The sequence below is a fragment of the Oncorhynchus masou genome, chromosome 5 (genome assembly GCF_036934945.1).
Source record: "Oncorhynchus masou masou isolate Uvic2021 chromosome 5, UVic_Omas_1.1, whole genome shotgun sequence".
NCBI classification, from domain to species: Eukaryota; Metazoa; Chordata; class Actinopteri; order Salmoniformes; family Salmonidae; genus Oncorhynchus; species Oncorhynchus masou.
In genome coordinates this window covers 81,981,741-82,007,921 of record NC_088216.1, presented here as the reverse complement: position 1 = coordinate 82,007,921, position 26,181 = coordinate 81,981,741, and the positions used below count along the sequence as shown (strand labels likewise).

Below are 26,181 nucleotides of genomic sequence, written 5' to 3'. Positions count from 1 at the left end.
GGGAGGAATCCTAACCTTGAAGAGAGAAATGGAAGTTCAGGTGCTGAGTAGGGAGGAATTCTAACCTTGAAGAGAGAAATGGAAGTTCAGGTGCTGACTAGGGAGGAATCCTAACCTTGAAAAGAGAAGTTCAGGTGCTGACTAGGAGGAATCCTAACCTTGAAGAGAGAAATGGACGTTCAGGTGCTGACTAGGGAGGAATCCTAACCTTGAAGAGAGAAATGGAAGTTCAGGTGCTGACTAGGGGGAGGAATCCTAACCTTGAAAAGAGAAGTTCAGGTGCTGACTAGGGAGGAATCCTAACCTTGAAGAGAGAAATGGAAGTTCAGGTGCTGACTAGGGAGGAATCCTAACCTTGAAGAGAGAAGTTCAGGTGCTGACGAGGGAGGAATCCTAACCTTGAAGAGAGAAATGGAAGTTCAGGTGCTGACTAGGAGGAATCCTAACCTTGAAGAGAGAAATGGAAGTTCAGGTGCTGACTAGGGAGGAATCTAACCTTGAAAAGAGAAGTTCAGGTGCTGACTAGGGAGGAATCCTAACCTTGAAGAGAAAGTTCAGGTGCTGACTAGGGAGGAATCCTAACCTTGAAAAGAGAAGTTCAGGTGCTGACTAGGGAGGAATCCTAACCTTGAAGAGAAAGTTCAGGTGCTTACTAGGGAGGAATTCTAACCTTGAAAAGAGAAGTTCAGGTGCTGACTAGGGAGGAATCCTAACCTTGAAAAGAGAAGTTCAGGTGCTGACTAGGGAGGAATTCTAACCTTGAAAAGAGAAGTTCAGGTGCTGACTAGGGAGGAATCCTAACCTTGAAGAGAGTTCAGGTGCTGACTAGGGAGGAATCCTAACCTTGAAGAGAGAAGTTCAGGTGCTTACTAGGGAGGAATTCTAACCTTGAAAAGAAGTTCAGGTGCTGACTAGGGAGGAATTCTAACCTTGAAGAGAGAAATGGACGTTCAGGTGCTGACTAGGGAGGAATCCTAACCTTGAAGAGAAAATGGAAGTTCAGGTGCTGACTAGGGAGGAATCCTAACCTTGAAGAGAGAAATGGAAGTTCAGGTGCTGACTAGGGAGGAATCCTAACCTTGAAGAGAGAAATGGAAGTTCAGGTGCTGACTAGGGAGGAATCCTAACCTTGAAGAGAGAAATGGAAGTCGCGCCACACTACCTCCATTGCATTGTAAGTGAAATACACTCACCCGTGTCACTCAACAGTGAGCAGCTTGTTGTTGCTTCAAACAACAGACAGAGGAGGTGCAGTCCCTCTCTCCGCTGGTAGACTGCACTGTTCCGTCAAACAGACGGCATGTACTGCCTCCAGACTGCAGTCAGGTCTCACACAGCCGACTGTCATCTATTGTCCTATTTCTCTTCTCTTTTCTCAAATCCCTTCCCCTCATTACTCCTCTCTTCTCAATCCCTTCCCATCATTACTCCTCTCTTCTCAAATCCCTTCCCCTCATGTCTCCTCTCTTCTCCAATCGCTTCCCCTCATTTCTCTCTCTTAAATCCCTTCCCCTCATTACTCCACTCTTTAATCCCTTCCCCTCATGTCTCCTCTCTTCTCAAATCCCTTCCCCTCATTACTCCTCTCTTCTCAATCCCTTCCCATCATTACTCCTCTCTTCTCAAATCCCTTCCCCTCATGACTCCTCTCTTCTCAATCCCGTCCCCTCATTTCTACTCTCTTTAATCCCTTCCCCTCATTCCTCCTCACTTCTCAATCCCGTCCCCTCATTACTCCTCTCTTCTCAATCCCTTCCCCTCATTACTCCTCTCTTCTCAATCCCTTCCCCTCATTACTCCTCTCTTCTCAATCCCTTCCCCTCATTACTCCTCTCTTCTCAATCCCTTCCCCTCATTTCTCCTCTCTTCTCCAATCCCTTCCCCTCATTTCTCCTCTCTTCTCCAATCCCTTCCACTCATTACTCCTCTCTTCTCAATCCCTTCCCCTCATTAGTCCACTCTTCTCCAATCCCTTCCCCTCATTACTCCTCTCTTCTCCAATCCCTTCCCCTCATTAGTCCACTCTTCTCCAATCCCTTCCCTCATTTCTCCTATCTTTAATTCCTTCTCCTCATTCCCCTCATTTCTCCACTCTTCTCCAATCCCTCCCCTCATGTCTCCTATCTTCTCCAATCCCTTCCCCTCATTACTCCTCTCTTCTCCAATTCCTTCCCCTCATTACTCCTCTCTTCTCCAATCCCTTCCCCTCATGTCTCCTCTCTTCTCTAATCCCTTCCCCTCATTAGTCCACTCTTCTCCAATCCCTTCCCCTCATGTCTCTACCCTTCTCCAATCCCTTCCCCTCATGTCTCCTCTCTTCTCCAATCCCTTCCCCTCATGTCTCCTCTCTTCTCAAATCCCTTCCCCTCATTAGTCCACTCTTCTCCAATCCCTTCCCCTCATTACTCCTCTCTTCTCCAATCCCTTCCCCTCATTAGTCCACTCTTCTCCAATCCCTTCCCCTCATTTCTCCTATCTTTAATTCCTTCTCCTCATTCCCCTCATTTCTCCACTCTTCTCCAATCCCCTCCCTCATGTCTCCTATCTTCTCCAATCCCTTCCCCTCATTACTCCTCTCTTCTCCAATTCCTTCCCCTCATTACTCCTCTCTTCTCAATCCCTTCCCCTCATGTCTCCTCTCTTCTCTAATCCCTTCCCCTCATTAGTCCACTCTTCTCCAATCCCTTCCCCTCATGTCTCTACCCTTCTCCAATCCCTTCCCCTCATGTCTCCTCTCTTCTCCAATCCCTTCCCCTCATTACTCCTCTCTTCTCAATCCCTTCCCCTCATTACTCCTCTCTTCTCAAATCCCTTCCCCTCATTACTCCTCTCTTCTCAATCCCGTCCCCTCATTTCTACTCTCTTTAATCCCTTCCCCTCATTCCTCCTCACTTCTCAATCCCGTCCCCTCATTACTCCTCTCTTCTCAATCCCTTCCCCTCATTACTCCTCTCTTCTCAATCCCTTCCCCCTCATTACTCCTCTCTTCTCAATCCCTTCCCCTCATTACTCCTCTCTTCTCAATCCCTTCCCCTCATTTCTCCTCTCTTCTCCAATCCCTTCCCCTCATTTCTCCTCTCTTCTCAATCCCTTCCACTCATTACTCCTCTCTTCTCAATCCCTTCCCCTCATTAGTCCACTCTTCTCCAATCCCTTCCCCTCATTACTCCTCTCTTCTCCAATCCCTTCCCCTCATTAGTCCACTCTTCTCCAATCCCTTCCCCTCATTTCTCCTATCTTTAATTCCTTCTCCTCATTCCCCTCATTTCTCCACTCTTCTCCAATCCCCTCCCCTCATGTCTCCTATCTTCTCCAATCCCTTCCCCTCATTACTCCTCTCTTCTCCAATTCCTTCCCCTCATTACTCCTCTCTTCTCCAATCCCTTCCCCTCATGTCTCCTCTCTTCTCTAATCCCTTCCCCTCATTAGTCCACTCTTCTCCAATCCCTTCCCCTCATGTCTCTACCCTTCTCCAATCCCTTCCCCTCATGTCTCCTCTCTTCTCCAATCCCTTCCCCTCATGTCTCCTCTCTTCTCAAATCCCTTCCCCTCATTAGTCCACTCTTCTCCAATCCCTTCCCCTCATTACTCCTCTCTTCTCCAATCCCTTCCCCTCATTAGTCCACTCTTCTCCAATCCCTTCCCCTCATTTCTCCTATCTTTAATTCCTTCTCCTCATTCCCCTCATTTCTCCACTCTTCTCCAATCCCCTCCCCTCATGTCTCCTATCTTCTCCAATCCCTTCCCTCATTACTCCTCTCTTCTCCAATTCCTTCCCCTCATTACTCCTCTCTTCTCCAATCCCTTCCCCTCATGTCTCCTCTCTTCTCTAATCCCTTCCCCTCATTAGTCCACTCTTCTCCAATCCCTTCCCCTCATGTCTCTACCCTTCTCCAATCCCTTCCCCTCATGTCTCCTCTCTTCTCCAATCCCTTCCCCTCATGTCTCCTCTCTTCTCCAATCCCTTACCCTCATGTCTCCTCTCTTCTCAAATCCCTTCCCCTCATTAGTCCACTCTTCTCCAATCCCTTCCACTCATTACTCCTCTCTTCTCCAATCCCTTCCCCTCATGTCTCCTCTCTTCTCAAATCCCTTCCCCTCATTAGTCCACTCTTCTCCAATCCCTTCCACTCATTACTCCACTCTTCTCCAATCCCTTCCACTCATTACTCCTCTCTTCTCAATCCCTTCCCCTCATTAGTCCACTCTTCTCCAATCCCTTCCCCTCATTACTCCTCTCTTCTCCAATCCCTTCCCCTCATTAGTCCACTCTTCTCCAATCCCTTCCCCTCATTTCTCCTATCTTTAATTCCTTCTCCTCATTCCCCTCATTTCTCCACTCTTCTCCAATCCCCTCCCCTCATGTCTCCTATCTTCTCCAATCCCTTCCCCTCATGTCTCCTCTCTTCTCAAATCCCTTCCCCTCATGTCTCCTCTCTTCTCCAATCCCTTCCCCTCATGTCTCCTCTCTTCTCAAATCCCTTCCCCTCATTAGTCCACTCTTCTCCAATCCCTTCCACTCATTACTCCTCTCTTCTCAATCCCTTCCCCTCATTAGTCCACTCTTCTCCAATCCCTTCCCCTCATTACTCCTCTCTTCTCCAATCCCTTCCCCTCATTACTCCTCTCTTCTCCAATTCCTTCCCCTCATTACTCCTCTCTTCTCCAATCCCTTCCCCTCATGTCTCCTCTCTTCTCTAATCCCTTCCCCTCATTAGTCCACTCTTCTCCAATCCCTTCCCCTCATGTCTCTACCCTTCTCCAATCCCTTCCCCTCATGTCTCCTCTCTTCTCCAATCCCTTCCCCTCATTTCTCCTATCTTTAATCCCTTCCCCTCATGTCTCCTCTCTTCTCCAATCTCTTCCCCTCATGTCTCCTCACTTCTCAATCCCTTCCCCTCATTACTCCTCTCTTCTCAATCCCTTCCCCTCATTACTCCTCTCTTCTCAATCCCTTCCCCTCATTACTCCTCTCTTCTCAATCCCTTCCCCTCATTACTCCTCTCTTCTCAATCCCTTCCCCTCATTACTCCTCTCTTCTCCAATCCCCTCCCCTCATGTCTCCTATCTTCTCCAATCCCTTCCCCTCATTACTCCTCTCTTCTCCAATTCCTTCCCCTCATTACTCCTCTCTTCTCCAATCCCTTCCCCTCATGTCTCCTCTCTTCTCTAATCCCTTCCCCTCATTAGTCCACTCTTCTCCAATCCCTTCCCCTCATGTCTCTACCCTTCTCCAATCCCTTCCCCTCATGTCTCCTCTCTTCTCCAATCCCTTCCCCTCATGTCTCCTCTCTTCTCCAATCCCTTCCCCTCATGTCTCCTCTCTTCTCAAATCCCTTCCCCTCATTAGTCCACTCTTCTCCAATCCCTTCCACTCATTACTCCTCTCTTCTCCAATCCCTTCCCCTCATGTCTCCTCTCTTCTCAAATCCCTTCCCCTCATTAGTCCACTCTTCTCCAATCCCTTCCACTCATTACTCCACTCTTCTCCAATCCCTTCCACTCATTACTCCTCTCTTCTCAATCCCTTCCCCTCATTAGTCCACTCTTCTCCAATCCCTTCCCCTCATTACTCCTCTCTTCTCCAATCCCTTCCCCTCATTAGTCCACTCTTCTCCAATCCCTTCCCCTCATTTCTCCTATCTTTAATTCCTTCTCCTCATTCCCCTCATTTCTCCACTCTTCTCCAATCCCCTCCCCTCATGTCTCCTATCTTCTCCAATCCCTTCCCCTCATGTCTCCTCTCTTCTCAAATCCCTTCCCCTCATGTCTCCTCTCTTCTCCAATCCCTTCCCCTCATGTCTCCTCTCTTCTCAAATCCCTTCCCCTCATTAGTCCACTCTTCTCCAATCCCTTCCACTCATTACTCCTCTCTTCTCAATCCCTTCCCCTCATTAGTCCACTCTTCTCCAATCCCTTCCCCTCATTACTCCTCTCTTCTCCAATCCCTTCCCCTCATTACTCCTCTCTTCTCCAATTCCTTCCCCTCATTACTCCTCTCTTCTCCAATCCCTTCCCCTCATGTCTCCTCTCTTCTCTAAACCCTTCCCCTCATTAGTCCACTCTTCTCCAATCCCTTCCCCTCATGTCTCTACCCTTCTCCAATCCCTTCCCCTCATGTCTCCTCTCTTCTCCAATCCCTTCCCCTCATTTCTCCTATCTTTAATCCCTTCCCCTCATGTCTCCTATCTTCTCCAATCTCTTCCCCTCATGTTTCCTCACCTCCCACCCCTTCCCCTCATTACTCCTCTCTTCTCAATCCCTTCCCCTCATTACTCCTCTCTTCTCAATCCCTTCCCCTCATTACTCCTCTCTTCTCAATCCCTTCCCCTCATTACTCCTCTCTTCTCAATCCCTTCCCCTCATTACTCCTCTCTTCTCAATCCCTTCCCCTCATTTCTCCTCTCTTCTCCAATCCCTTCCCCTCATTTCTCCTCTCTTCTCCAATCCCTTCCACTCATTACTCCTCTCTTCTCAATCCCTTCCCCTCATTAGTCCACTCTTCTCAATCCCTTCCCCTCATTTCTCCTCTCTTCTCCAATCCCTTCCCCTCATTTCTCCTCTCTTCTCCAATCCCTTCCACTCATTACTCCTCTCTTCTCAATCCCTTCCCCTCATTAGTCCACTCTTCTCCAATCCCTTCCCCTCATTACTCCTCTCTTCTCCAATCCCTTCCCCTCATTAGTCCACTCTTCTCCAATCCCTTCCCCTCATTTCTCCTATCTTTAATTCCTTCTCCTCATTTCTCCACTCTTCTCCAATCCCCTCCCCTCATGTCTCCTATCTTCTCCAATCCCTTCCCCTCATTACTCCTCTCTTCTCCAATTCCTTCCCCTCATTACTCCTCTCTTCTCCAATCCCTTCCCCTCATGTCTCCTCTCTTCTCTAATCCCTTCCCTCATTAGTCCACTCTTCTCCAATCCCTTCCCCTCATGTCTCTACCCTTCTCCAATCCCTTCCCCTCATGTCTCCTCTCTTCTCCAATCCCTTCCCCTCATGTCTCCTCTCTTCTCAAATCCCTTCCCCTCATTAGTCCACTCTTCTCCAATCCCTTCCCCTCATTACTCCTCTCTTCTCCAATCCCTTCCCCTCATTTCTCCTATCTTTAATCCCTTCCCCTCATGTCTCCTCTCTTCTCCAATCTCTTCCCCTCATGTCTCCTCTCTTCTCCAATCCCTTCCCCTCATTACTCCTCTCTTCTCCAATCCCTTCCCCTCATTTCTCCACTCTTCTCCACTCCCTTCCCCTCATTACTCCTCTCTTCTCCAGTCCCTTCCCCTCATTACTCCTCTCTTCTCCAATCCCTTCCCCTCATTACTCCTCTCTTCTCCAATCCCTTCCCCTCATTACTCCTCTCTTCTCCAATCCCTTCCCCTCATTTCTCCACTCTTCTCCAGTCCCTTCCCCTCATTACTCCTCTCTTCTCAATCCCGTCCCCTCATTTCTACTCTCTTTAATCCCTTCCCTCATTCCTCCTCACTTCTCAATCCCGTCCCCTCATTACTCCTCTCTTCTCAATCCCTTCCCCTCATTACTCCTCTCTTCTCAATCCCTTCCCCTCATTACTCCTCTCTTCTCAATCCCTTCCCCTCATTACTCCTCTCTTCTCAATCCCTTCCCCTCATTTCTCCTCTCTTCTCCAATCCCTTCCCCTCATTTCTCCTCTCTTCTCCAATCCCTTCCACTCATTACTCCTCTCTTCTCAATCCCTTCCCCTCATTAGTCCACTCTTCTCCAATCCCTTCCCCTCATTACTCCTCTCTTCTCCAATCCCTTCCCCTCATTAGTCCACTCTTCTCCAATCCCTTCCCCTCATTTCTCCTATCTTTAATTCCTTCTCCTCATTCCCCTCATTTCTCCACTCTTCTCCAATCCCCTCCCCTCATGTCTCCTATCTTCTCCAATCCCTTCCCCTCATTACTCCTCTCTTCTCCAATTCCTTCCCCTCATTACTCCTCTCTTCTCCAATCCCTTCCCCTCATGTCTCCTCTCTTCTCTAATCCCTTCCCCTCATTAGTCCACTCTTCTCCAATCCCTTCCCCTCATGTCTCTACCCTTCTCAATCCCTTCCCCTCATGTCTCCTCTCTTCTCCAATCCCTTCCCCTCATGTCTCCTCTCTTCTCAAATCCCTTCCCCTCATTAGTCCACTCTTCTCCAATCCCTTCCCCTCATTACTCCTCTCTTCTCCAATCCCTTCCCCTCATTAGTCCACTCTTCTCCAATCCCTTCCCTCATTTCTCCTATCTTTAATTCCTTCTCCTCATTCCCCTCATTTCTCCACTCTTCTCCAATCCCCTCCCCTCATGTCTCCTATCTTCTCCAATCCCTTCCCCTCATTACTCCTCTCTTCTCCAATTCCTTCCCCTCATTACTCCTCTCTTCTCCAATCCCTTCCCCTCATGTCTCCTCTCTTCTCTAATCCCTTCCCCTCATTAGTCCACTCTTCTCCAATCCCTTCCCCTCATGTCTCTACCCTTCTCCAATCCCTTCCCCTCATGTCTCCTCTCTTCTCCAATCCCTTCCCCTCATTACTCCTCTCTTCTCAATCCCTTCCCATCATTACTCCTCTCTTCTCAAATCCCTTCCCCTCATTACTCCTCTCTTCTCAATCCCGTCCCCTCATTTCTACTCTCTTTAATCCCTTCCCCTCATTCCTCCTCACTTCTCAATCCCGTCCCCTCATTACTCCTCTCTTCTCAATCCCTTCCCCTCATTACTCCTCTCTTCTCAATCCCTTCCCCTCATTACTCCTCTCTTCTCAATCCCTTCCCCTCATTACTCCTCTCTTCTCAATCCCTTCCCCTCATTTCTCCTCTCTTCTCCAATCCCTTCCCCTCATTTCTCCTCTCTTCTCCAATCCCTTCCACTCATTACTCCTCTCTTCTCAATCCCTTCCCCTCATTAGTCCACTCTTCTCCAATCCCTTCCCCTCATTACTCCTCTCTTCTCCAATCCCTTCCCCTCATTAGTCCACTCTTCTCCAATCCCTTCCCCTCATTTCTCCTATCTTTAATTCCTTCTCCTCATTCCCCTCATTTCTCCACTCTTCTCCAATCCCCTCCCCTCATGTCTCCTATCTTCTCCAATCCCTTCCCCTCATTACTCCTCTCTTCTCCAATTCCTTCCCCTCATTACTCCTCTCTTCTCCAATCCCTTCCCCTCATGTCTCCTCTCTTCTCTAATCCCTTCCCCTCATTAGTCCACTCTTCTCCAATCCCTTCCCCTCATGTCTCTACCCTTCTCCAATCCCTTCCCCTCATGTCTCCTCTCTTCTCCAATCCCTTCCCCTCATGTCTCCTCTCTTCTCAAATCCCTTCCCCTCATTAGTCCACTCTTCTCCAATCCCTTCCCCTCATTACTCCTCTCTTCTCCAATCCCTTCCCCTCATTAGTCCACTCTTCTCCAATCCCTTCCCCTCATTTCTCCTATCTTTAATTCCTTCTCCTCATTCCCCTCATTTCTCCACTCTTCTCCAATCCCCTCCCCTCATGTCTCCTATCTTCTCCAATCCCTTCCCCTCATTACTCCTCTCTTCTCCAATTCCTTCCCCTCATTACTCCTCTCTTCTCCAATCCCTTCCCCTCATGTCTCCTCTCTTCTCTAATCCCTTCCCCTCATTAGTCCACTCTTCTCCAATCCCTTCCCCTCATGTCTCTACCCTTCTCCAATCCCTTCCCCTCATGTCTCCTCTCTTCTCCAATCCCTTCCCCTCATGTCTCCTCTCTTCTCCAATCCCTTACCCTCATGTCTCCTCTCTTCTCAAATCCCTTCCCCTCATTAGTCCACTCTTCTCCAATCCCTTCCACTCATTACTCCTCTCTTCTCCAATCCCTTCCCCTCATGTCTCCTCTCTTCTCAAATCCCTTCCCCTCATTAGTCCACTCTTCTCCAATCCCTTCCACTCATTACTCCACTCTTCTCCAATCCCTTCCACTCATTACTCCTCTCTTCTCAATCCCTTCCCCTCATTAGTCCACTCTTCTCCAATCCCTTCCCCTCAATACTCCTCTCTTCTCCAATCCCTTCCCCTCATTAGTCCACTCTTCTCCAATCCCTTCCCCTCATTTCTCCTATCTTTAATTCCTTCTCCTCATTCCCCTCATTTCTCCACTCTTCTCCAATCCCCTCCCCTCATGTCTCCTATCTTCTCCAATCCCTTCCCCTCATTACTCCTCTCTTCTCCAATTCCTTCCCCTCATTACTCCTCTCTTCTCCAATCCCTTCCCCTCATGTCTCCTCTCTCTTCTCTAATCCCTTCCCCTCATTAGTCCACTCTTCTCCAATCCCTTCCCCTCATGTCTCTACCCTTCTCCAATCCCTTCCCCTCATGTCTCCTCTCTTCTCCAATCCCTTCCCCTCATGTCTCCTCTCTTCTCAAATCCCTTCCCCTCATTAGTCCACTCTTCTCCAATCCCTTCCCCTCATTACTCCTCTCTTCTCCAATCCCTTCCCCTCATTAGTCCACTCTTCTCCAATCCCTTCCCCTCATTTCTCCTATCTTTAATTCCTTCTCCTCATTCCCCTCATTTCTCCACTCTTCTCCAATCCCCTCCCCTCATGTCTCCTATCTTCTCCAATCCCTTCCCCTCATTACTCCTCTCTTCTCCAATTCCTTCCCCTCATTACTCCTCTCTTCTCCAATCCCTTCCCCTCATGTCTCCTCTCTTCTCTAATCCCTTCCCCTCATTAGTCCACTCTTCTCCAATCCCTTCCCCTCATGTCTCTACCCTTCTCCAATCCCTTCCCCTCATGTCTCCTCTCTTCTCCAATCCCTTCCCCTCATGTCTCCTCTCTTCTCCAATCCCTTACCCTCATGTCTCCTCTCTTCTCAAATCCCTTCCCCTCATTAGTCCACTCTTCTCCAATCCCTTCCACTCATTACTCCTCTCTTCTCCAATCCCTTCCCCTCATGTCTCCTCTCTTCTCAAATCCCTTCCCCTCATTAGTCCACTCTTCTCCAATCCCTTCCACTCATTACTCCACTCTTCTCCAATCCCTTCCACTCATTACTCCTCTCTTCTCAATCCCTTCCCCTCATTAGTCCACTCTTCTCCAATCCCTTCCCCTCATTACTCCTCTCTTCTCCAATCCCTTCCCCTCATTAGTCCACTCTTCTCCAATCCCTTCCCCTCATTTCTCCTATCTTTAATTCCTTCTCCTCATTCCCCTCATTTCTCCACTCTTCTCCAATCCCCTCCCCTCATGTCTCCTATCTTCTCCAATCCCTTCCCCTCATGTCTCCTCTCTTCTCAAATCCCTTCCCCTCATGTCTCCTCTCTTCTCCAATCCCTTCCACCCATGTCTCCTCTCTTCTCAAATCCCTTCCCCTCATTAGTCCACTCTTCTCCAATCCCTTCCACTCATTACTCCTCTCTTCTCAATCCCTTCCCCTCATTAGTCCACTCTTCTCCAATCCCTTCCCCTCATTACTCCTCTCTTCTCCAATCCCTTCCCCTCATTACTCCTCTCTTCTCCAATTCCTTCCCCTCATTACTCCTCTCTTCTCCAATCCCTTCCCCTCATGTCTCCTCTCTTCTCTAATCCCTTCCCCTCATTAGTCCACTCTTCTCCAATCCCTTCCCCTCATGTCTCTACCCTTCTCCAATCCCTTCCCCTCATGTCTCCTCTCTTCTCCAATCCCTTCCCCTCATTTCTCCTATCTTTAATCCCTTCCCCTCATGTCTCCTCTCTTCTCCAATCTCTTCCCCTCATGTCTCCTCACTTCTCAATCCCTTCCCCTCATTACTCCTCTCTTCTCAATCCCTTCCCCTCATTACTACTCTCTTCTCAATCCCTTCCCCTCATTACTCCTCTCTTCTCAATCCCTTCCCCTCATTACTCCTCTCTTCTCAATCCCTTCCCCTCATTACTCCTCTCTTCTCCAATCCCCTCCCCTCATGTCTCCTATCTTCTCCAATCCCTTCCCCTCATTACTCCTCTCTTCTCCAATTCCTTCCCCTCATTACTCCTCTCTTCTCCAATCCCTTCCCCTCATGTCTCCTCTCTTCTCTAATCCCTTCCCCTCATTAGTCCACTCTTCTCCAATCCCTTCCCCTCATGTCTCTACCCTTCTCCAATCCCTTCCCCTCATGTCTCCTCTCTTCTCCAATCCCTTCCCCTCATGTCTCCTCTCTTCTCCAATCCCTTCCCCTCATGTCTCCTCTCTTCTCAAATCCCTTCCCCTCATTAGTCCACTCTTCTCCAATCCCTTCCACTCATTACTCCTCTCTTCTCCAATCCCTTCCCCTCATGTCTCCTCTCTTCTCAAATCCCTTCCCCTCATTAGTCCACTCTTCTCCAATCCCTTCCACTCATTACTCCACTCTTCTCCAATCCCTTCCACTCATTACTCCTCTCTTCTCAATCCCTTCCCCTCATTAGTCCACTCTTCTCCAATCCCTTCCCCTCATTACTCCTCTCTTCTCCAATCCCTTCCCCTCATTAGTCCACTCTTCTCCAATCCCTTCCCCTCATTTCTCCTATCTTTAATTCCTTCTCCTCATTCCCCTCATTTCTCCACTCTTCTCCAATCCCCTCCCCTCATGTCTCCTATCTTCTCCAATCCCTTCCCCTCATGTCTCCTCTCTTCTCAAATCCCTTCCCCTCATGTCTCCTCTCTTCTCCAATCCCTTCCCCTCATGTCTCCTCTCTTCTCAAATCCCTTCCCCTCATTAGTCCACTCTTCTCCAATCCCTTCCACTCATTACTCCTCTCTTCTCAATCCCTTCCCCTCATTAGTCCACTCTTCTCCAATCCCTTCCCCTCATTACTCCTCTCTTCTCCAATCCCTTCCCCTCATTACTCCTCTCTTCTCCAATTCCTTCCCCTCATTACTCCTCTCTTCTCCAATCCCTTCCCCTCATGTCTCCTCTCTTCTCTAAACCCTTCCCCTCATTAGTCCACTCTTCTCCAATCCCTTCCCCTCATGTCTCTACCCTTCTCCAATCCCTTCCCCTCATGTCTCCTCTCTTCTCCAATCCCTTCCCCTCATTTCTCCTATCTTTAATCCCTTCCCCTCATGTCTCCTATCTTCTCCAATCTCTTCCCCTCATGTTTCCTCACCTCCCACCCCTTCCCCTCATTACTCCTCTCTTCTCAATCCCTTCCCCTCATTACTCCTCTCTTCTCAATCCCTTCCCCTCATTACTCCTCTCTTCTCAATCCCTTCCCCTCATTACTCCTCTCTTCTCAATCCCTTCCCCTCATTACTCCTCTCTTCTCAATCCCTTCCCCTCATTTCTCCTCTCTTCTCCAATCCCTTCCCCTCATTTCTCCTCTCTTCTCCAATCCCTTCCACTCATTACTCCTCTCTTCTCAATCCCTTCCCCTCATTAGTCCACTCTTCTCAATCCCTTCCCCTCATTTCTCCTCTCTTCTCCAATCCCTTCCCCTCATTTCTCCTCTCTTCTCCAATCCCTTCCACTCATTACTCCTCTCTTCTCAATCCCTTCCCCTCATTAGTCCACTCTTCTCCAATCCCTTCCCCTCATTACTCCTCTCTTCTCCAATCCCTTCCCCTCATTAGTCCACTCTTCTCCAATCCCTTCCCCTCATTTCTCCTATCTTTAATTCCTTCTCCTCATTTCTCCACTCTTCTCCAATCCCCTCCCCTCATGTCTCCTATCTTCTCCAATCCCTTCCCCTCATTACTCCTCTCTTCTCCAATTCCTTCCCCTCATTACTCCTCTCTTCTCCAATCCCTTCCCCTCATGTCTCCTCTCTTCTCTAATCCCTTCCCCTCATTAGTCCACTCTTCTCCAATCCCTTCCCCTCATGTCTCTACCCTTCTCCAATCCCTTCCCCTCATGTCTCCTCTCTTCTCCAATCCCTTCCCCTCATGTCTCCTCTCTTCTCAAATCCCTTCCCCTCATTAGTCCACTCTTCTCCAATCCCTTCCCCTCATTTCTCCTATCTTTAATCCCTTCCCCTCATGTCTCCTCTCTTCTCCAATCTCTTCCCCTCATGTCTCCTCTCTTCTCCAATTCCTTCCCCTCATTACTCCTCTCTTCTCCAATCCCTTCCCCTCATTTCTCCACTCTTCTCCAGTCCCTTCCCCTCATTACTCCTCTCTTCTCCAGTCCCTTCCCCTCATTACTCCTCTCTTCTCCAATCCCTTCCCCTCATTACTCCTCTCTTCTCCAATCCCTTCCCCTCATTACTCCTCTCTTCTCCAATCCCTTCCCCTCATTTCTCCACTCTTCTCCAGTCCCTTCCCCTCATTACTCCTCTCTTCTCAATCCCGTCCCCTCATTTCTACTCTCTTTAATCCCTTCCCCTCATTTCTCCTCTCTTCTCCAATCCCTTCCCCTCATTTATTTTGTATGATCCTCTCCCATCTTCTCCTCTTCTATTTTCCTCCTCTCTCCTCTTTTCTGTTCTCCCCTCCTCTTTTCTCCCCTCCTCGTACCGTATCCCCACTCACTCCCTGCCTGCCGCCCAATTATTGTGACCATGGCAACTATCTGTGACTATGGCCTGTGGACAGATTTACTATTACCAGGTCACTGCCTTGCAGTGTATCAGTCTTCCCCTCTCCTCTCTATCGCTCTCTCCCTCCAACCCCACATCTCTTTCTAGGTCTCTGTTCCAATCATCAGCCACTGACTGAGGCGCAAAGCTAAAAAGATAACCATGGCAACCAATTTGAGGCAATTTCAGTAATAATATGAATTAGCCGCTACTAAAATGATCTTGTAAAAAAAAGAAGAAGAGGAAAGGCTTTTTGTCCTTTACAAAAGAAATGCTTTTTACCCTTCTATAATCCGCTCATATTTTTTGTGAAGAATTTTGTTTTGCAGCTGACAATTTTTTGCACACACATCAATTTAAAAATCTTTAAAAATCTGTCGTTCTGCCCCTGAACAAGGCAGTTAACCCACTGTTCCTAGGCCGTCATTGTAAATAAGAATTTGTTCTTAACTGACTTGCCTAGTTAAATAAAGGTAAAATAAAAATAAAAAACATATTTAAAAAAATGTTATGCTTGGTGTCTTGCCTATGTATCCTGGCTTCAACAGTGAACACACACTGTTACACACATTCAGGTTGTACAGCCTTATTTGCATACACTACCAGTCAAAAGTTTCCGAACACCTCAAATTCAGGTTTTTGTTTATTTTTACTATTTTCTACATTGTAGAATAATAGTGAAGACATCAAAACTATGAAGTAATACATATGGAATCATGTAGTTACCAAAAAGTGTTAAACAAATCAAAATATATTGATAACAGCTTTGTACACTCTTGGCATTCTCTCAACCAGCTTCAAGAGGTAATCACCTGGAATGCATTTCAATTAAACGTTGTGCCTTCTTAAAAGTTAATTTGTGGAATGTCTTTCTTTCTTAATGCGTTTGAACCAATCAGTTGTGTTGTGACAAGATAGGGGTGGTATACAGAAGATTAGAATCAACTAGAATCAACACTCAGATATAACACTGGTGTTAACCCCACTAGAATCAACGCTCAGGTATGTAGAACACCCATGACACTTTTCACCTTTACACCGAGATTTGAACACTTGCAAATTTTCTGTGTACATACACGCATACATATCAATATGCCACACACACACACACACACACACACACACACACACACACACACACACACACACACACACACACACACACACACACTCTCTCCACATACTCTGCTGCCTCTCTGTTTATTATCTATCCTGATTGCCTAGTCACTTTTATCCTTACCTACAGGTACATAATTACCTCAACTACCTCGTACCCCTGCACATGGACTCCTTGTATAGAGCCTTGTTATTGTTATCTATTGTGTTCTTATTTTTTATGTTTATTATCTATCCTGCTTGCCTAGTCACCTTCACCCCTACCTACATGTACATAATACCTCAACTACCTTGTCCCGCTGCACATGGACATAAGCATTTCACGGTAAAGTTGTTGTATTCGACACGTGACAAATACAATTATATTTCATTTTTATTGAACTGAAATTAGAGTACAACATTTTTGGGGAAAGAATCTGCAATATGTATAAAACATGATATTTCCTTATTACAATGCAGTCTAAAGAAATCTTGACATTCATTTTTAACAGCCTACGGATCCTATCTTGAACCCAGGCTATCCCTTTTCCTGCCACCATTAGATCCTCATGTGTTTATTGTTGTTGTGGTGCGTGTGTGATCGCTGACTGCTGTTGACTGGGAATCCCCATGTCACCACAGCTCTAGACCATGAGTCATACGACTGCGAAGGAGAAACCAACCCGCTAATCTGTTGTGCATGTGCGTGTGCGTGTGCGTGTATGTGTGTGTGCGTGTGCGTGTGTGCGTGTGTGAGCTCGGAGAGCTGTTCATGCATGAGGTACCCCTCCCCCTCAACTAGGCCACACTACAGTACAGTACAACACTCATACTCGGACAGCAAACCCTCTCTGAGTTTGCCCATTATCTCTGTTCTTTTGAGACAATATCCTCCCTCCTGGCAAGGACAGTGTATTTGTTCAACCTGCCTGCTATTTACACAGGAAGTTCTATTGGCCAGTGGTTCCTGATGCCGTTTACACAGGAAGTTCTATTGGCCAGTGGGTCCTTATGCCGTTTACACAGGAAGCTCTGTGGACCGACGGTTCCTGATGCCGTTTAGACCCAATAAAGACTGCAGGAGTAGTGTGGTGAGGATTTACCATTGTGTGATGTTTGGAAACAATGAACATTTTGGTAACATGAACACGGTTTAAGTAATATTTTCACTAGAGCACAGGAAACACGGCGAAGCACAGGGAAACATGGAGAAACACAGGAAATACAGGAAACACGGGGAAACATGGGGGAAACACGGGGAAACACAGGGAAACACAGGGGAAACACGGGGAACACGGAGAACCACGGGGAAACACGGGGAACAGAGGGAAACACGGGGGAACAGGGGGAACACGGGGAACAGGGGGGAACAGTGGGAACACAAGGAACACGGGGAACAGGGGGAACAGGGGGAACAGGGGGAACAGGGGGAACAGGGGGAACACAAGGAACACGGGGAACAGGGGGAACACAAGGAACACGGGGAACAGGGGGAACAGGGGGAACACAAGGAACACGGAACAGGGGGAACACGGGGAAACACAGGGAAACACAGGGAAACACAGGGAACACGGGGAAACACAGGGAAACACAGGGAACATGTAAACTACTGAATCTATGATTTAGACTTTCAGCATCAAAATATCAATAAACTTGATTAAAATTCAATTAAGACCAGCAGAAGGATTAATCTGTGTGTGGGTAGTTGGTCTGATAATCTGGATTATCTCAATCAATCTATACCTTCTCCTGACGTTATCAGATATCTGGCCACACACCTGGATCAGAACATTCAGCTGGTGTGCAGACAGTCAAATGAAACATTTACATTGATTTTGGCCTTTTCATCCTTCAAAAAGCACCAGCTGTGAGAGAAGAAGACAGGGAGAGATAGAGAGGAGAGAGGGACAAAAGAGACAGAGAGATAGGAAAGAGAGAGAGAGAGAGAGAGGGACAAAAGAGACAGAGAGATAGGAGAGAGAGAGAGGAGAGGAGAGGAGAGGGGAGGAGAGGGGGGGAGAGGAGGAGAGACTGTCTTAATGGATGGAGACTGGATAGAGGTACAGAGTGATGAAGGTGGGAGGAGAGACTGTCTTAACTGGCAGGAGACTGTATAGAGGTACAGAGTGATGAAGGTGGGAGAGGGAGATGAGGAGAGGAGAGGAGAGGAGAGGAGAGGAGAGGAGAGGAGAGGAGAGACTGTCTTAATGGATGGAGGTACAGAGTGATGAAGGTAGTAGAGGAGAGACTGTCTTAATGGATGGAGGTACAGAGTGATGAAGGTAGGAGAGGAGAGACTGTCTTAATGGATGGAGGTACAGAGTGATGAAGGTAGTAGAGGAGAGACTGTCTTAATGGATGGAGGTACAGAGTGATGAAGGTAGTAGAGGAGAGACTGTCTTAATGGATGGAGGTACAGAGTGATGAAGGTAGTAGAGGAGAGACTGTCTTAATGGATGGAGGTACAGAGTGATGAAGGTGGGAGAGGAGAGACTGTCTTAATGGATGGAGGTACAGAGTGATGAAGGTAGTAGAGGAGAGACTGTCTTAATGGATGGAGGTACAGAGTGATGAAGGTAGTAGAGGAGAGACTGTCTTAATGGATGGAGGTACAGAGTGATGAAGGTAGTAGAGGAGAGACTGTCTTAATGGATGGAGGTACAGAGTGATGAAGGTGGGAGAGGAGAGACTGTCTTAACTGGCAGGAGTTTGGATGGACGTAGAGAGTGATGAAGGTAGGCGAGGAGGGCAGTAAATTACGTGAAATGACATGAGAGACATATAAACAGTTCATGACGGAGGATGGCGGTCGGGGATATGAAAGAGTGACTAAACGGGAAAGGTGGGGCGGGGGGGGGCTGCTAAACACAGAGGGAGCAAAGTGTGATGACAGCAATCCCCCCAGCCAGCCTGGTGTACTTATGGATGGAAACAAAGAGCTGAATTGGCAGTGATTATGTGGAGGGGAGAGTCGTTTCATAGACAGAGAGACAAGGGTAAGGCTACAACCATCCAGCCCCAAATGAAAACCCTGCAGGGGGTTTCCACAGATCCAGGGTGGTGGGGGGGGGGAGCTGGAAGGAAGACAAGGATTATGGAGGAAACCATGTAGCTCAGATTGTAATGCTAGAAGATCAAGTCGAGATGGTGAAGACACCTATAGGTGGAGGAAATTCATTTTCTCCACATTAATGTAAAACCTGAGGGTGGCAGAAACAGACTACCGTGTTTCCCTCTCCGTCCTCTAGGTCACCAAGCTGCTCGTTAGGGCGCACACCTGTTGCCGGCGTTACGCACATAATGACACTCCATCAGCTCCTTGATTACCTGCCCTTTATATGTCTCTCCCTTTGGTTTCTTCCCCAGTCATCCTTGTTTCTGTTTCATGTCGGTGAGGCTGTTCGTGATGCTTGTTTTGTTCATTTATTTATTAAATGTATTGATTCCCTGAATTCAGCGTACATCATGACCATTCTTCTAGTTACTCTACTTACAGTACCAGTCAAAAGTTTGGACACACCTACTCATTCAAGGGTTTTTCTTTATGTTTAACTATTTTCTAAATTGTAGAAAAATAGTGATGACATCAAACCTATGAAATAGCACATATGGAATCATGTCGTAACCCAAAAAAGTGTTAAACAAAAATATATATTTGAGATTCTTCAAAGTAGCAATCGCCTTGATGACAGCGTTGCACACTCTTGGCATTCTCTCAACCAGCTTCAATAGGTAGTCACCTGGAATGCTTTTCCAACAGTCTTGAAGGAGTTCCCACATATGCTGAGCACTTGTTGGCTGCTTTTCCTTCACCCTGCGGTCCAAATCATCCCAAACCTTCTCAATTGGATTGAGGTCGGGTGATTGTGAAGACCAGGTCGTCTGATGCAGCACTCCATCACTCTCCTTCTTAGTCAAATAGCCCTTACACAGCCTGGAGGTGTGTTGGGTCATTGTCCTGTTGAAAAACAATTGATAGTCCCACTAAGGGCAAACCAGAATGTGATGGTGTGATGGTGTATCGCTGTAGAATGCTGTGGTAGACATGCTGGTTACGTGTGCCTCAAATTCTAAATAAATCACTGACATTGTCACCAGCAAAGCACCCCCACACCATCACACCTCCTCCTTCATGCTTCACATTGGGAACCACACATTGTAATGGAATTCCTCTTCTTCAGAGGAGGAGTAGCAAGGACCAATGTGCAGCGTCGTAAGTGTCCATAATGATATATTTAATAAATCAACAGAACAAAATAACAAAAGTACAAACAAACAACCGAAACAGTCCCGTATGGTGAAAACACTAACACAGGATACAACCACCCACAAAACACAATAGAAAACAGGCAACCTAAATATGGCTCCCAATCAGAGACAACAACTGACACCTGCCTCTGATTGAGAACCATACTAGGCCAAACACATAGAAATATAACAACAGAACAAAAACATAGAAAAACAACATGCCCACCCCAACTCACGGCCTGACCAACTAAAATAAAGACATAAAAAAGGAACTAAGGTCAGAACGTGACACACATGCCGAGATCATCCGTTCACCTTCTCTGCGTATCTCATGATAAGGTATCTCATGGTATCTCATGACAAGCTGTAGACCACACTATCTACCAAGAGAGTTTTCATCTATATTCTTCGTAGCTGTTTATTTACCACCAGAACCCGATGCTGGCACTAAGACAGCACTCAATGAGTTGTACACGGCCATAAGCAAACAGGAAAACGCTCATCCAGAAGCGGCTCACCTAGTGGCCGGGGACTTTAATGCAGGGAAACTTAAATCAGTTTTACCTAATATCTACCAGCATGATAAATGTGTAACCACAGGGGGAAAAAAACTCTATACCACCTTTACTCCACACACAGAGACGCGTACAAAGCTCTCCCTAGCCCTTCATTTGGCAAATCTGACCACAATTCTATCCTCCTGATTCCTGCTCACAAACAAAAATTAAAGCAGGAAGCACCAGTGACTCGGTCAATAAAAAAAGTGTCTTCATTTTCAACCTCCCTCTGATTGAATCTGTAATACCAACATGTTTCAAGCTGACCACCATAGTCCCTGTACCCAAGAACACTAAGGTAACCTGCCTAAATGACTACTGACTTGTAGCACTCACGTCTGTAGGCATGGAGTGCTTTGAAAGGCTGTCATGGCTCATCCATGATGGCGTAGTGTGTTACTAATGGTTTTCTTTGAGACTGTGGTCCCAGCTCTCTTCAGGTCATTGACCATGTCCTGCTGTGTAGTTCTGGGCTGATCCCTCACCTTTCTCATGATCATTGATGCCCCACGAGGTGAGATCTTGCATGGAGCCCCAGACCGAGGGTGATTGACCGTCATCTTGAACTTCTCCCATTTTCTAATAATTGCGCCAACAGTTGTTGCCTTCTCACCAAGCTGCTTGCCTATTGTCCTGTAACCCATCCCAGCCTTGTGCAGGTCTACAATTTTACGCTGATGTCCTTACACAGCTCTCTGGTCTTGGCCATTGTGGAGAGGTTGGAGTCTGTTTGATCGAGTGTGTGGACAGGTGTATTTTATACAGGTAACGAGTTCAAACAGGTGCAGTTAATACAGGTAATGAGTGGAGAACAGGAGGGATTCTTAAAGAAAAACTAACAGGTCTGTGAGAGCCAGAATTCATACTGGTTGGTAGGTGATCAAATACTTATGTCATGCAATAAAATGAAAATTAATTACTTAAAAATCATACAATGTGATTTTCTGGATTTTTGTTTTAGATTCCATCTCTCACAGTTGAAGTGTACCTATGATAAAACATGACAGACCTCTACATGCTTTGTAAGTAGGAAAACCTGCAAAATCGGCAGTGCATGAAATACTTGTTCTCCCCACTGTAGGTAGAGACACTAGAGGATATAGGTAGAGGACTAAAAGGATATAGGTAGAGTACCAAGAGAATATAGGTAGAGGATATAGGTAGAGGAACTAGAGAATATAGGTCAAGGAACTAGAGGATATAGGTAGATGAACTTGAGAATATAGGTAGAGGCCCAAGAGGATATAGGTAGAGGACCTATTTATTTATTTTAAAACCTCCTTCCCTCAGTAAGAGCATTGAAGATGGGTCGTGGCTGGGTCTTCCAGCATGACAACAACCCGAAACACACAGCCAAGGCAACTAAGGAGTGGCTCCGTAAGAAGCATCTCAAAGTCCTGGAGTGGCCTAGCCAGTCTCCAGACCAGAACCCAATAGAAAATCTTTGGAGGGAGCTGAAAGTCCATATTGCCCAGCAACAGCCCCGAAACCTGAAGGATCTGGAGAAGGTCTCTATGGAGGAGTGGGCCAAAGTCCCTGCTGCAGTGTGCAAACCTGGTCAAGACCTACAGGAAACGTATGATCTCTGTAATTGCAAACAAATGTTTCTGTACCAAAAATTAAGTTCTGCTTTTCTGATGTATCAAATACTTGTGTCATGCAAACAAATGCAAATTAATTACTTAAAAATCATACAATGTGATTTTCTGGATTTTTGCTTTGTAAGTAGGAAAACCTGCAAAATCGGCAGAGTATCAAATACTTGTTCTCCCCACTGTATATCCACTTGGTCCTCTACCTATATCCTCTAGGTACTCTACCTGTATCTCCCTAGTACCTCTACCTATTTTGCAGGTTTTCCAACTTACAAAGCATGTAGAGGTCTGTAATTTTTATCATAGGTACACTTCAATCTGGTTTCAGAGCTGGTCATGGGTGCACCTCAGCCACGCTCAAGGTTCTAAATGACATCATAACCGCCATCGATAAGAGACATTACTGTGCAGCCGTATTCATCGACCTGGCCAAGGCTTTCGACTCTGTCAATCACAACATTATTTTTGGCAGACTTGACAGCCTTGGTTTCTCAAATGATTGCCTCGCCTGGTTTACCAACTACTTCTCTGATAGAGTTCAGTGTGGAATCGGCTTCCTATATCGCAACAAAGCATCCTTCACTCATGCTGCCAAACATACCCTCGTAAAACTGACCATCCTACCGATCCTCGACTTCGGTGATGTCATCTATAAAATAGCCTCCAACACTCTACTCAACAAACTGGATGCAGTCTATCATAGTGCCATCCGTTTTATCACCAAAGCCCCATACACTACCCACCATTGTGACCTGTACGCTCTCGTTGGTTGGCCCTCGCTTCATACTCGTCGCCAAATCCACTGGCTACAGGTTATCTACAAGTCTCTGCTAGGTAAAGCCCCACCTTATCTCAGCTCACTGGTCACCATAGCAGCACCCACTCGTAGCACACGCTCCAGCAGGTATATCTCACTGGTCACCCCCAAAGCCAATTCCTCCTTTGGTCATCTTTCCTTCCAGTTCTTTGCTGCCCATGACTGGAATGAATTGCAAAATCTCTGAAGCTGGAGACTCACATCTCCCTCACTAGCTTTAAGCACCAGCTGTCAGAGCAGTTTACAGATCACTGCACCTGTACTTAGCTTATCTGTAAACAGCCCATCTATCTACCTACCTCATCCGCATACTGGTATTTATTTTGCTCCTTTGCACCCCAGTATCTCTACCTACACATTCATCTTCTGCCGATCTACCATTCCAGTGTTTAATTGCTATGTTGTAATTACTTCGCCACCATGGCCTATTTATTTCCTTAACATACCTCATTTGCACTCACTGTATATAGACTTTCTGTTTTATTTTGTTTTACTGTATTATTGACTGTATGTTTTGTTTATTCCATGAGAGACTTGATTACACACAGGTGGATTGTATTTATCATCATTAGTCATTTAGGTCAACATTGGATCATTCAGAGAACTTCTGGAGAGAGTTTGCTGCACTGAAAGTAAAGGGGCTGAATAATTTTGCACGCCCAATTTTTCAGTTTTTGATTTGTTAAAAAAGTTTGAAATATCCAATAAATGTCGTTCCACTTCATGATTGTGTCCCACTTGTTGTTGATTCTTCACAAAAAAATACAGTTTTATATCTTTATGTTTGAAGCCTGAAATGTGGCAAAAGTTCGCAAAGTTCAAGGGGGCCGAATACTTTCGCAAGGCACTGTATGTCCCAGGAGCCTCAGTAGAAATCATTGCACACAAACATACTGTGCATCTTTTGTTTGTTATAAATATAATTAATCAGATTTTCACAAATACAATCCATCCTAATATTCCTAAATGAAATGTTGCCAAAGTATAACAATGTATCTGCAGTAAATGCAATATAAAGTCAATGATTTGTATAAAATGCCTACCTGCACTTCACAGCTAAATGGAAAACAGAAGAATCCACTGCAACATGCCTACCATTCCCCTCCTTCTCTCCTCACATCAGCAGCTAAACTGTATCTTCTGCTCCTTGTCCCTCTGGTGTCTCTTGGATTACATGAACCAGTCTGAAATGCACCTTGACACTCTGGTGTCTCTTGGATTACATGAACCAGTCTGAAATGCACCTTGACACTCTGGTGTCTCTTGGATTACCTGAACTAGTCTGAAATGCACCTTGACACTCTGGTGTCTCTTGGATTAACAGAACAGGGCTCCGGGCAGTCGAGCGGAAATGGAGGAAAACTCGCCTCCCCCTGCGGACCTGGCATACTTTCACTCCCTCCTCTCTACATTTTCCTCCTCTGTCTCTGCTGCTAAAGCCACTTTCTACCACTCTAAATTCCAAGCATCTGCCTCTAACCCTAGGAAGCTCTTTGCCACCTTCTCCTCCCTCCTGAATCCTCCTCCCCCTCCCCCTCCTCCCTCTCTGCAGATGACTTCGTCAACCATTTTGAAAAGAAGGTCGACGACATCCGATCCTCGTTGCTAAGTCAAACGACACCGCTGGTTCTGCCTCACACTGCCCTACCCTGTGCTCTGACCTCTTTCTCCCCTCTCTCTCCAGATGAAATCTCGCTTCTTGTGACGGCCGGCCGCCCAACAACCTGCCCGCTTGACCCTATCCCCTCCTCTCTTCTCCAGACCATTTCCGGAGACCTTCTCCCTTACCTCACCTCGCTCATCAACTCATCCCTGACCGCTGGCTACGTCCCTTCCGTCTTCAAGAGAGCGAGAGTTGCACCCCTTCTGAAAAAACCTACACTCGATCCCTCCGATGTCAACAACTACAGACCAGTATCCCTTCTTTCTTTTCTCTCCAAAACTCTTGAACGTGCCGTCCTTGGCCAGCTCTCCCGCTATCTCTCTCAGAATGACCTTCTTGATCCAAATCAGTCAGGTTTCAAGACTAGTCATTCAACTGAGACTGCTCTTCTCTGTATCACGGAGGCGCTCCGCACTGCTAAAGCTAACTCTCTCTCCTCTGCTCTCATCCTTCTAGACCTATCGGCTGCCTTCGACACTGTGAACCATCAGATCCTCCTCTCCACCCTCTCCAAGTTGGGCATCTCCGGCGCGGCCCACGCTTGGATTGCGTCCCTACCTGACAGGTCGCTCCTACCAGGTGGCGTGGCGAGAATCTGTCTCCTGCGCCACGCGCTCTCACCACTGGTGTCCCCCAGGGCTCTGTTCTAGGCCCTCTCCTATTCTCGCTATACACCAAGTCACTTGGCTCTGTCATAACCTCACATGGTCTCTCCTATCATTGCTATGCAGACGAAACACAATTAATCTTCTCCTTTCCCCCTTCTGATGACTAGGTGGCAAATCGCATCTCTGCATGTCTGGCAGACATATCAGTGTGGATGACGGATCACCACCTCAAGCTGAACCACGGCAAGACGGAGCTGCTCTTCCTCCCGGGGAAGGACTGCCCGTTCCATGATCTCGCCATCACGGTTGACAACTCCATTGTGTCCTCCTCCCAGAGCGCTAAGAACCTTGGCGTGATCCTGGACAACACCCTGTCGTTCTCAACTAACATCATGGCGGTGGCCCGTTCCTGTAGGTTCATGCTCTACAACATCCGCAGAGTACGACCCTGCCTCACACAGGAAGCGGCGCAGGTCCTAATCCAGGCACTTGTCATCTCCCGTCTGGATTACTGCAACTCGCTGTTGGCTGGGCTCCCTGCCTGTGCCATTAAACCCCTACAACTCATCCAGAACGCCGCAGCCCGTCTGGTGTTCAACCTTCCCAAGTTCTCTCATGTCACCCCGCTCCTCCGCTCTCTCCACTGGCTTCCAGTTGAAGCTCGCATCCGCTACAAGACCATGGTGCTTGCCTACGGAGCTGTGAGGGGAACGGCACCGCAGTACCTCCAGGCTCTGATCAGGCCCTACACCCAAACAAGGGCACTGCGTTCATCCACCTCTGGCCTGCTCGCCTCCCTACCACTGAGGAAGTACAGTTCCCGCTCAGCCCAGTCAAAACTGTTCGCTGCTCTGGCCCCCAATGGTGGAACAAACTCCCTCACGACGCCAGGACAGCGGAGTCAATCACCACCTTCCAGAGACACCTGAAACCCCACCTCTTCAAGGAATACCTAGGATAGGATAAGTAATCCTTCTCACCCCCCCCTCCCCTTAAATGATTTAGATGCACTATTGTAAAGTGGCTGTTCCACTGGATGTCAGAAGGTGAATTCACCAATTTGTAAGTCGCTCTGGATAAGAGCGTCTGCTAAATGACTTAAATGTAAATATAAATGATTACCTGAAC

At 47.2% G+C, this 26,181-nt stretch overlaps 1 protein-coding gene across 1 annotated transcript in view; it reads left to right on the top strand.

Annotated features, from left to right (window-relative positions):
- Positions 1 to 16,770: 16,770 nt before the first annotated feature.
- LOC135530046 (uncharacterized) overlaps positions 16,771 to 26,181 on the top strand; it is a 12,824-nt gene continuing 3,413 nt past the window's right edge. The window contains exon 1 of the mRNA XM_064958441.1: positions 16,771 to 17,166. Coding sequence (XP_064814513.1) covers positions 16,771 to 17,166 — 396 coding nt within the window. The remainder of the gene's footprint in view (positions 17,167 to 26,181) is intronic.